Source organism: Elephas maximus, chromosome 2, assembly GCF_024166365.1.
Source record: "Elephas maximus indicus isolate mEleMax1 chromosome 2, mEleMax1 primary haplotype, whole genome shotgun sequence".
Lineage (NCBI taxonomy): Eukaryota > Metazoa > Chordata > Mammalia > Proboscidea > Elephantidae > Elephas > Elephas maximus.
In genome coordinates this window covers 94,609,281-94,621,528 of record NC_064820.1, presented here as the reverse complement: position 1 = coordinate 94,621,528, position 12,248 = coordinate 94,609,281, and the positions used below count along the sequence as shown (strand labels likewise).

The window sequence follows — 12,248 nt, the reverse complement described above, 5'->3', positions numbered from 1 at the left end:
TTATTTATGCTCACATTTTTAGGTGGCCTACAAGATGATGTGATATTTTGGATTACACTCTGGCAGAAGTAAATGAGAATATCTGTACCTTCTAAGAAATGTAAAACAGCTGATGCAAAGGGAGATGGGATTATATTTACTTTCAGAAGATGTTGGTTTTAATGCACATCCTTCGGGTGAAATAGTTTGTTGTAGGGGTGTGGTTTTATGGAAAATTGACAGGCATTTCATCAGCTTTTCTTGATGATCAGAAGAGGAAATAAAGTATTTATTTATTAATTAAGTTTGCAGTAACTCACAAAATTACTAGTCCTCCATAGTGTAGTTAATAATTGTAACATGAAATAAAAGATAAATCCATTGTGTTCTAGGCCTAGTTGTATTCTGAAGTTAAGGTATCATATCTTAGATACTTAGAAGAAAAAAAGAACTTGATTTCTAATTCCCTTAAAAAATAGCAAATCACTTAAGAAAATACCAATACATTTGTAATCATATATTTTAACAGACTTTAAATATATTTTGGTAATATTTTTGGGTTTATTTTAATTATTTACATTATGCGGTATTAAAATTTAGTTTTGGATGCTGCCATTCTCACTCCATTTCCTACCTTTTTAGACTTCCATATTTGCAAGCCTTACGTAACAAATCAACAAGTAGGATTCTAACAGTAGTCTGGCGTGTTTAAAGTTGATTATGGATAAATCTCCGTAAGTATTTATAAGAGTTTAATTAAAACTTTTTTTTAACTTATTTTTCAGCATTACATTACTTTCCGGAATACCAGTGGCTCGTGGATTTCACAGTGGCTGCTACAGTTGTGTATCTAGTAACTGAAGTATACTACAATTTTATGAAGCCAACTCAGGAAATGAATATCAGCATAGTTTGGTGCCTGCTTGTTTTGTCTTTTGCAATGTATCCTTCAAAACATCATTAATGTTAATATTAATTTTTGAATTTGTTTTCCTTATGCAGCTAATGTCATTAGAAGTTATCTGTGATTTAAAAATTAGAGTTATTCTTTGTTGCAATCCTTTTTTTAATTGAAAACTTTTTTAAGGTACATAGTTTACTGCCTTTCCTTTTCTACCTTTGAGTCTCATGTCACGTAGGCAGCCACTTTTACCTTTTTTTAGGTATTTCTTTTGGATTTCCCGCCTTTTTTTGGTTTATTTGCAAAAGGCCTCAGTAATTTATTTTCTTTTAAAACAAAAAAGGCATTAAATGAAAGTAAGCTTTTGTTTGCTTTTTAAAGTTAACGTATTTTTATTTCAGAACTATCATGCCTTCATTTTAAATAATATTGATAATGTACAAAATGAAGTATATTCCTTGGTCAGCAATCTGAAAATTTCATAATAGCCTGTCCCCTCCTTGACTCTCTCTCTCTCTTTTAAAATTTTGTTGTGCTTTAGGTGAAAGTTCACAGCACAAATGAGTTTCTCATTCAAAAATTTATTCATGAGCTGTTTTGTGACTTTCTATATTTTTCAATATTATGTGACAGTACTGTTTCTTTAATTTTAGATGTTATTGCACCTTTCTCCCCATTCCCTTTCCTTCCCTCCTTCCATTCTCCTGAAATATTTATGAGGAATTTTTTAATTATATCAGTAGTTTTACCTTGTTATGCTTATGGAAATATTTATTGCTGAGCATTATAGTGTTTTTGTTACCTTTCTTTTATTGAACAATTTTTTATTTTTGCTAAATAGAAAGTAACCTCCTGCACAGAATTCTGAACCTCAGCACACCCACTCCTTATTTATTGACATGGTTGTATTCCAGAGACTAGGTTCTTAAGCAAAATAGGCATTATTGCGAAATGGAGGATGACTACATTACCTAACTGCCGGATTACATCATGACATAACTGCCAAACCAGTGAGAATCATTGCCCAGCCAAGCTGACACATAGCCATAACCATCACAGCCAACATTACTCTCGTCTTGCACCTCAGCGTTCGTTATTGGCAGACATATGTCATTAATGCACAGATTAGTCAGTCGATGTTTTACTGTTGTCGTAAATGCAAAATGTTGGGTAACGAGATAAGAAGTGAGGAGTAGGTGTAGTTCAAACATATTTCTATTTTGTTTTCCCCCATGGAAATGTCCTCCTGGAACTCTCAGTTCTCTAAACTTCATAGCTTTTATTCTGGGACTTTCTTCACTGTCTTCCTAGGAATTCCCTGTAGCTTTTTCTGGATCCCATGATCTCCTCTTGATGTATTCTCCTATAGTGTCCTTAGAAAGGGTGGTAAATTGCTTTTTAAATTTTGCATGCCTGAAAATACTTTTATTTTTTTTTCCTTAAACTTGACTGATAATTTGTTTCAGTAGAAAATTCTAAGAAAGAAATAATTTTTCCTCTAAAATTTGAAGTCTCTTGAGAACTTGGATGCCCTTTTTCCTTTGGTATATGCCTCCCCTTTCTCCCTTACACATACTTTTTGGAAGCTTTCTTTATCCTTTTGATATTCTGAAGTTTCACAGTAACATGGGCAATTTTTTTTTTTTTTTACTAGTTGTGATAAATTCTGCAATGACCCTTTATCTGGAAGCTTAATGTCCTTCATTATTGAGTAATTTTTTTTTTCTTGTTTTTTTTTTACATTTAAACATGTCTCCTACTTTGTCCTCCATTTCCACCTTTCTAGAGGCAATTTCTTCCAATTCCATTAGTCATCCGTATGATATTTACCTCCATGCTTCTATATGCTTATAAGGTCACAGCTTAATTTTAGATTTAGGCATTAAGTATTGCCGTTGCACTAGGGAAATGAGGATTTAGCACATCTCCCTGAGTTGTCATGTACCACTGATCATTCCTTTTCATCACTTCTTCTACATATAATAATGCCATATTTTTTTAGAGCAATATTCAATGTTAACATTACAGCAGCATAAACACTATTTACAGATAAATGCTTGTCTTAATTTTTCATTTGCCTTATTTTCTTTGTACATATCGTTAATTCAACCTCAAACTTTTCTGGTTATAAATCTCAATATGTTCAGAAGCATTGTTTAACCTTCCTACCTGATACACAGCTGTGCCCCTGGAATCATAGAGTAACCCATTATCATCTTTTGGGGGATTCTTTTTGCATCTCTCCATAACTAGAGTTTCTTTTTCTTAAATTCCATGTCTTTCTCCTACTTGACTTACTTCTCATAGTGATGGAGCATATCCTTCAGTACCAAGTTCCGAAAGGTTGCATGGAAAGTACATTTTGCAGCCTTGTACATCTGAAAATATTCCTGTTCTACCCTGAAATTTAATTGATCTTTTGGCTGAGAATGGAATTCCAGGTCAGAAATCATTTTCTTGATAATTTTGAAGGCATTATTTTATCCTAGGTTCCATTATTAGCCCTGAGAATTCCGGTTGCTGTTCTGATTTCTGATTTTTCATGTATCCAGTTTTTTTCTCTGTGGAATCTTTGTTGTTGTTTGCCTTTGAGTTGGTTTCAACTCAGAGTGACCCCACAGGACAGAATAGAACTGCCTCGTAAGATTTCCAAGGCTGTAGTATTTACAGAAGCAGATTGCCACATCTTTTTCCCATGGAGCAGCTGGTGAGTTTGAATGACAGACCTTTTGGTTAGCAGCTGGGCACTTAACCACTGTGCCACCAGGGCTCCTTTGTGGAATTTTTACCATCTTTTATTTAGCCAACTAGTGTGATGAAATTTTATTATGTGCCTTGTTGAGGGTCTGTTTTTATCCATTGTGCTGTGATTTCCCCAATCCAGAAACTCATATTCTTGAGTTCTAGAAAATTTTCCTTAATTTCTCTCTTCTTTGTTTCTCAAAGGTTTATTGTTTAGATATTGGATCTCCTAGACTGGTTCTCTGAGACTTGCATTTTCTCTCTCATATATATATGTTTTCTAGAATATTTTTCTCAGTCTTCCCAGTCCACTGAGTTTTTTGTTTTTAATTTCTGCTCTAATTTTTGCTTGTATTACGATCTATTATTTTATACTATTTTCTTGATTTTCTCTTTAATCTTTTAACCCTTTTGTTAACAGTTTTTATATCAACTGTTATTTAATTTTTAAAATATTTTTTGTTATATTTTCATACCATTCTTGTGTCATGGATATGTAATATATTTTTATCTCTGAGGATACTAATATTTTTTAAGTTTTAATTTGCTCCTTGCATTGTTTTCTGAGTCCTGCCCTCCCACCCCCCCCAATTGCTGTCATGTTGGAGATTGTTTTCAAATGTGTGGTGATTTTTGGAAGTTTTGTGTAAGTGGCTAGAAGTTACTGAGTAGTAGACCTTTTTGTAGGTGATTGTGTGGGGACCTGACAGTGTCTTTGGAGGAACCTCTAAGTATCAGTGTCTGTAAAGAGCCCTGGTGGTACAGTGGGTACATGCTTGGCTGCTAACTGAAAAGTCAGCAGTTCAAACCAAGGCTTCATACCTCGACTCATTCTGATTTGAACAGCTGCTTAGAATTTGCATTTCCATTCCAGATATTCTGAATCAGAATGTACAGTTTAACAAGCTCTGCAGGTGATTCTTATGTATAATACATTTTGAGAACTGCTGCTCTACTGGTGATTCACAGAATTGGTCCCTAACCAGCGTCTTTAACTGGCATCACCTGGAAACTTGTTAGAAATGCAAATTCTCAGCAGGAGTTAGAACTGTTGGAACCACACGAAAGCCCTGGTTCAAACCCACCAGTTGCTCTGTGGAAAAAAGATGTGGCAGTCTGCTTCCATAAAGATTAAACCAAAAAAAAAAAAAAGAAAACCACACCGGTTGCCATTGAGTTGATTCTGACTCATAGAGACCCTGTAGGACAGAGTAGAACTGCCCCATAGGGTTTCCAGGGAACGGTTGGTGGATTTGAACTGTCAACCTTTTGGTTAGCAGCTGAGCTCCTAACCACTGCACCACCCTGGAAACCTATGGGGCAGTTCTGCTCTGCCTCGCCTCCCCAACTCCTTATTGTCACTTTCAGTTTTGCATGGTACCACTAAGCCTAGCCTTCTCTGGTTCAGCATGTTCAGATAGTAACCTTTCTGGGTTCTGCCGCAGCTGGAGAATGGCCGTCACCTAATCTGTCTGATTGGGCAAGACAAGATCTGGGAAGCCTCATCACTACTAATACAGACTTGTAACCAACCTTCTTATTTTCACCCTTAATGCAGCCCTTCCTTGAGAGGTACCTGGAGTCTCTAATTTCTGACTTTTGCAGGGCTTCTGGTACATGAATTGGCTCTTCTTTGGTTCCTCCCTTTGCAGACCCCCATAGTAGACAAAGCTGAAACCGGAATTAGTTACTGCTTGTCCATCTACTTGGCTGCTTTCCAAAATTTTGTTGATATCTCTTTTGTTACCATTTCTTCCTGTGGGTTTTTTTTTTTTTTTTAACTCTTCTTTCTAGATGGCTAACTGTTTCTGCTGTGTGCTAGCCTGTTGCAGACCCTCTTTCTTATATTCAAACAAACAAACAAACCGGTTGCCGTCAGTTCTGACTCATAGTTACCCTGTAGGTTCGAACCCTCAGCCTTTTGGTTAGCAGTTGAGTCCTTAACCACTGCGCCACCAGGGCTCCATTCTTATATACTCTCTTACTTAATTTAGTCAGATTTTGGGAAATAAAAGTAAATGCATGTCTAATATCTTTTATATTCATCTGGAGACAGCTGAACTTTCTTTTAAAGCTGTAAGCAGATACAAGTTTAAATATATGGTATGATTTGAACATTTCATCACCACATTTCAATAGTGCTGCTTCTCTGTGGACTCTTTTGGAGATATTTAGATGTAATTTAGACCAGATGGGTCAGAACAACGCCTTAACAGTTAACATCTTCACAAAGCATATATTGTACTGGGTAGAAACACTGATCATGTGTATTAGTTGACAAATAGCCCCAGATATCCAGTGTTGTACTGATTTCAACAACAGATTAAATTCAAGCATTTAAAATACTGTTCTTTAATTGTATAGTATTAAATATGTGAAAATACTATTCAATCAAAATAAGGACCCATCAATAGACATCACCCATAAATTCAAACCAAACCTGTTACTCTCGAGTCAGTTCTGACTCGTAGTGACCGTATAGGACAGAGCAGGATTGCCCCGTAGGTTTCCACAGAGTGGCTGGTAGATTTGAACTGCCAACCTTTTGGGTAGCAGCCGTAGCTCATAACAACCGTGCCACCAGGGCTCCAGTAGACATCAAGTCATTTAAAACACTGAAATTATTTTAACTTGATAATTAGTACCAGCTAGCTAAATATCATGCTGTCTTTTTCATCTTAATGATTTTTTGTGTTCTCTGAAATATTGTTTATTATGGAATACTGTTCTTGATTTTCTTCACAGCTTATACATATGATGTTAAATTTTTATTTAGACCCTCAATGAGATGAATTGACACAGTGGCTGCAGCAGTGAACTCAAATATAGCAATGATGGTAAGGGTGGCACAGGACCAGACAGTGTTTTGTTCTGTTGTACATAGGGTCACTCTGAGTAGGAACCAAATTGACGGCATCTAACAACAACATGTGGAAATGCGAATTTTTTATACGCAGTTTTATTTAATGTGATACAGCCCTTGAAACCTAACTACTAAGAGAAATTAGAAAAATGTATTTGTGAATAGCAACTCAAATTATTGTGTGAATAAATTTTATCTTTCCTTTCATTCGGTGATGCCTAATGATGTGAGAGCTAAGGTCGCACACAGTTTTCTGCACTGAACTGTCTATGTATAGTTTTAAGTAGTGCACTGGTGAAAGTCACCAAACAAAGCATCCCTGCAGGAACATAGTAGCTGGCTGTTTCTCCATCCCAGAGAGGACAGAAAGCGGTGAAGGGCTTTAAAATACAAGCTATTTTCTGCCAACTTTTACGTTTCACTAGGGGGGAAGGGAAAAGGAAGGAAAGTAGAATTACATGATTTTCCTTTGAACTTGAGGCATGTGAGAAAATAACCTCTACTTCCTTCGGTGGCATGCAGGAAGAAAGCCAGACTCAAATGCCAGATATCCAGATTAAGACCAAGGAGAAGTCTGTTCATAGTATATTTTTATCTTAGTTATAACATACCTGGTATGCCTTTCACACCCTATGAACGTAGTCTCGCTGAAGTGACCTCTATCTGGCATCTCTTTATTATTGTAGAGGACTGTTGATTAGTCAAATACATTTCTCTATTGATTACATAGGACAGTCCAAAACCAAACCAAACCCAGTGTCATCGAGTCGATTCCGGCTCATAGCGATCCTACAGGACAGAGTAGAACTATCCGGTAGTTTCCAAGGAGATCCTGGTGGGTTCGAACTGCCACCAGGGTTTCCTATAGGACAGTAGCTCCACTTAATTTGAGAGTCACACATACATCAGTTGAATCAGAAATTCTCTGCCGTTGTTACTGATGAAATGTCCTTTGTTAAACTGGTCCCAGATTTAGACATCTAATTTGTTTTATATCCATGGTCATTTTGGTTTTTTCCTTATGAGTTGTATTTAACTTAATAATGTAGAGTCAGCAATTATAATTTCTGTACAATCGTACATTCTAAAATTATAAGAATGACTTTTTAAAATATATGACACTAAAATCTTGAGCCTAAGACTTCTGTATCTTGTCATCAGTTTTGCTTTCTGCTTCTACTGAATTGCATATTCATCTCAGCTAACATACCTCCCTCCAGTCTCACTCCTAAATCCAGACTAATTTTCAGCTTTAGTCTCTTTCCCATTTGTAATTGTGACCACTTTCTTTGACCAAATCCATGCGTCTCATTTGTGCCAAGTTATATGGCATAGGGTAGATACAGGGTGAAGAAGGCTTTGCAGTGAGGATGGAGCACTTCTGGTAAAAATCATTGCCCATGACGTATAGTCAACTGGAGAACTGGCTGCTGATTTTTTTGAGTATGAAGCATATCATTTTCACTTACGAATAAAAGAAAAGGAAAAGGTTAAAAATGGTACTTGCAAAAAAATTCAGAGCTCCTTTGGTGAAGGTAGAACTTTTAAAAGTTAAAATACAGTGTATATATATATTTTTTTTTTTAAGGAAACTTTTCTTATGAGTAAACCGTGGCACCGAGAGTAATGCTGAGTCAGTTACATGAATTTGAGTGAGAAGAAAGCTGTTCTACAAAGAATTATAAACCTATTATATTTGGTTAAAGGACTGGATCATTAGTCAGATTTCCAAAGTGCTTGTCTTTCACATTGTGGAAGGTTTAAAGTACAAAACCCTATTATGTATTTTTTATGGCCATATTTTAAAATTTTAATTTGCCTTGGTTGTAAGACATGCAAATTTTTTATGAAGGAAAATGCAGAGAGAGGTTTAAATTGGAATCTAAGGTTTTCTGTGTTTAATATTCATTTCTGTATGTATATTTGTAAACTAAATGTTTACAGATTATCTTGTATTTGTTTGCTGAGGGAAATAGATAACTGCAGCAGGTCAGCACAACTTAGTAACCATTTTTAAATTGTATACAAGTCCTAAATTGCTACATTTGCACTTCACAAAAATGTCCTGGTTTAGATTAATAAGCAAAAGAAACAGTAACCACTGAACAGACTACATATCAGATCTCCCAGTGAGAAAGGGACAGAGAGTCAGAGCTGTTGAATCTGATCCAAGGTACCTGTTTTGTCTTGGAAACTTTTATGTAGCATATTAATGTCAAAGCTTGTTTCTTTTATAAACTGGAGGAGATCTATGACGTTAATACTGCCAAATTACTTAACTTTCAGGTCAGAAACCTAGAGTTTTACAGGGAACTTGGGTAATAGTACCTTATTTCTGTCTATTATAATTGAATCTGACTTCTTTTTCCTTGCCTGGAATGTAAAGTTTTAAGGGCAGTCTCTTTTATTTTAATCAAGAAGATTAGTTAATAGATTTTGGTTTTGTTTTGTGTTTGTGTGTTTGTTTGTCTGTGAATAAAGTTTGTGTTCTATGCTTTTAAAATCTTTGGCTCTTACTTCCCTCCCATAACCTGGTTAGTTTAAGGCTGGCTATAAGCTTTTTTGTGTGATGGGGTATTACTGAACATGCATAATGCTTATTTACTTATATTTGAGAGAATTTTAGATTCTTTTTTTCTGTTTAATTAAAAAAATTGAACCTTCACATCTAAAAAATTTTTTTAGTTAAAAACCATCTATTTTTTTTTTTTTAATTGGAAGACAGGATCAGATTATCTTTTGAAATGATTTTCTCAATAGGCCATAAGGATTAATGTACTTCTTTCACTTCCAGAAAATTGCTTGAATGCTAACATGGTCTACTTTAAAAAGATAACAGTAAATAGTATGAAAAAATTTTTTGAACCTCTGAAAAATTTCTGCTAGTTCTTTAGGGCACTGTATCACATTCGTGTATTGGCAATAAAATGTTTCTTTTCTTAGACTATGGACTTTTTTTTTGGTTCTTGAAAAAGTAGTGATAAAATCTGTTTGAATAATTTCATGGTAACCCAAGTTAGGTGTAGAAGATGTGTTTTTGTAATATGAAAATTGGGCCTTTAAAGCGATGGGAATTCAAACTAATACAGTAGTACCTTGGTAACTATGTGCTAATTAAATTGTTATCCTATATCTGGAAGCAGTTTGCCAGTTGAGAACTAGAAATGAAACTTGTTTGCCACTTCACCTTGAAGGTAGTCATATTTAAAATATTTCCTCCTTGTAAATATTCTTCACCTGTTCTTTATATATATTTTTTTATTTTGTTGAGAATATATGCAGGAAAACACACACCAGTTCAGCAGTTTCTCCATGTACCACTTAATGACATTGATTATATTCTTTGGGCTATGCAACCATCCTTACCCTCTTTCTGAGTCGTTCCTCCTCCATTAACATAAATTTGCTGCCTCCTAAGATTCCTGTCTAATCTTTCGAGTTGCTCTTGTTGATTTGATCCCATATAGATAGTTCTTAAAGGAGCATAATACTAAAGGCAAGCATTTTTTACCACTAAAACTAGACAGTCGTTTGGTTTTAAGAAGACTTGAGGGAATATTTTTGGTTTAAAGTTTAAAAATTATCTCAGGGCAGTAATTTCAGGGGATCATCCAAACTTCATGGCTCCAGAAAGTCTGGAATCCATGAGAATTTGAAATTCTGTTCTGCATTTTCTCCATCCCCCAGCTAGTCTTTTTTATTTCCTGTTACAGTGTAAGTTATATATTTGTACTGGTCAATTATGACCTAATTCCAATTGAGAAAAGTGTTAATGTTAAATTAGAACATTAAAAACCTCAGCCATGTAGCAGGAAAGAGAAGATCTTACTTCCCTAGCATTCTCTTTGCTTCAAAGGTTGAGATTTTGTAATATCAAGGAAAATAAATGAACACTTAAAGTAAGTAGTACTCAGGGATTAAAAAGGAGAAAAAAATTAACTGCAAGAAAAGAAAATGACTATTTGCGTCAGTAGTTTTCTATATGCAGTTTTGAGTGTATTGTTGTTAGGTGCTCTCGAGTTGCATCCGACTCGTAGTGACCCCACGTACAGCAGAATGAAACACTGTCCAGTCCTGTGCCTTCTTCGCAGCCTTTGTTATGCCCAGTGTTGCGGCCACTGTGTCGATCCATCTTGTTGAGGGTCTTTGTCTTTTTTGTTGACCTTCTGGTTTATCAAGCATATTGTCCTTCTCTAGGGGCTGGTCCCCCCTCACATGTCCAAAGTATATGAGACATAATCTTGCCACCCTTTCTTCTAAGGAGCATCCTGGTTGTACTTCACAGGCACGTCTGGCCATGTGGTGGTTCTGGCAGCCAGGAACAAAAGCAGCCAAAGGGTATTTCTGGAGCATAAAATGTTAAAGAGTCTCTGAACTGCGACTTCCCAGCACCTACTACAAAGGAGAATTTTGAGTGTATACTAATAAAATGTTTTTTAAGGTTTAGTTTACAGAATGATCTGTGAGAATAATAGAGGGATAGAGATAGGGAGAAGAGCTTACTCAGAGTGAAGATCCTTGACTGATGCCGTTTCTTTATATATCAGCACTTTGCCTGTGAAGGAGAGTATATTCAAATTTTAAGATTTTATGTTAATGGTGTCTGAGAAGTATAGGAAACACTTCCATTAGGGGACAAAATGAAGCCCTGGATCTAATCTCAGTATGAGATTCAAAAAGTAAAACATAGAAAATGTGCCCACACGTGAATTTGTATGTACCTTCTACATAATGACAGTGTTTGGCTGCTATTCATAAGGTTTTCACTGGCTAATTCTTTTCAGAAGTAGACCGCCAGGTCCTTCTTACTAGTCTGTCTTAGTCTGGAAGCTTAGCTGAAACCTGTCTGCCATGGGTGACCCTGCTGGTATTTGAATACCAGTGGCATAGCTTCCAGCATGACAGAACTGAAAAGATGTCAGGGGAAGAGCTGCCTCCTCAAAGTAGAGTCAACTTTAATGACGCGAATAGAGTCAAGCTTTCAGGACCTTTGTTTCCTGATGTGGCACAACTGAAAATGAGAAGAAACAGCTACAAACATCCATTAATAATCAGAACCTGGAGTATATGAAGTTTGAATCTAGGAGAATTGGAAATCATCAGAAATGAAATGGAATGCATAAACATCAACATCCTAGGCATTAGTGAGCTGAAATGGACTCTTATTGGCCATTTTGAATCGAACAATAAATACGATCTCCTCTGGAGGGGGATGGCAAATTGAAGAGGAATGGCATTAGCATTCATTGTTACAAACACTTCAAGATCTATCCTGAAGTACAATGCTGTCAGTGATAAGTTAACATCCATATGCCTACAAGGAAGACTAGTTAATACAACTATTATTCAGATTTATGTACTTACCACTAAGGCCAAAGATGAAGAAGTTGAAGATTTTTACCAACTTCTGCAATCTGCAATCGATAGAACATGAAATCAGGTTGCATTGATAATTACTGATGATTGGAAGGAGAAAGTTGGAGACAAAGACGGATTGGTAGTTGGAAAGTTATGACCTTGGTGATAGAGACGATGCTGGAAATCTCATGATAGAATTTTGCAAGACCAGCAACTTCTTCATTGCAAATACCTTTTTACCCCAACATAAACAGTGACTGTACACATAAACCTCGCCTGATGGAATACACAGGAATCATATCGACTACATCTCTGGAAAGAGATGATGGAAAAGCTTAATATCAGTTAGAACAAGGCCAGGGGCCTACTGCAGAATGGACCATCAATTGCTGATATGCAAATTCA

General features: G+C 35.9%; 1 protein-coding gene across 3 annotated transcripts in view; it reads left to right on the top strand.

The window, feature by feature from the left end:
* The window catches only part of TMEM161B (transmembrane protein 161B), a 90,400-nt gene that overhangs the window by 57,856 nt on the left and 20,296 nt on the right, over window positions 1-12,248 (top strand). For 2 of the 3 annotated variants that reach the window (XM_049867301.1, XM_049867285.1), the window contains one exon: window positions 765-921. In XM_049867301.1, the coding sequence (XP_049723258.1) occupies window positions 765-921 (157 nt within the window). Of the gene's footprint in view, window positions 1-764; window positions 922-12,248 lie in introns of those variants that run through there. The other variant, XM_049867291.1, reaches the window with a different exon arrangement.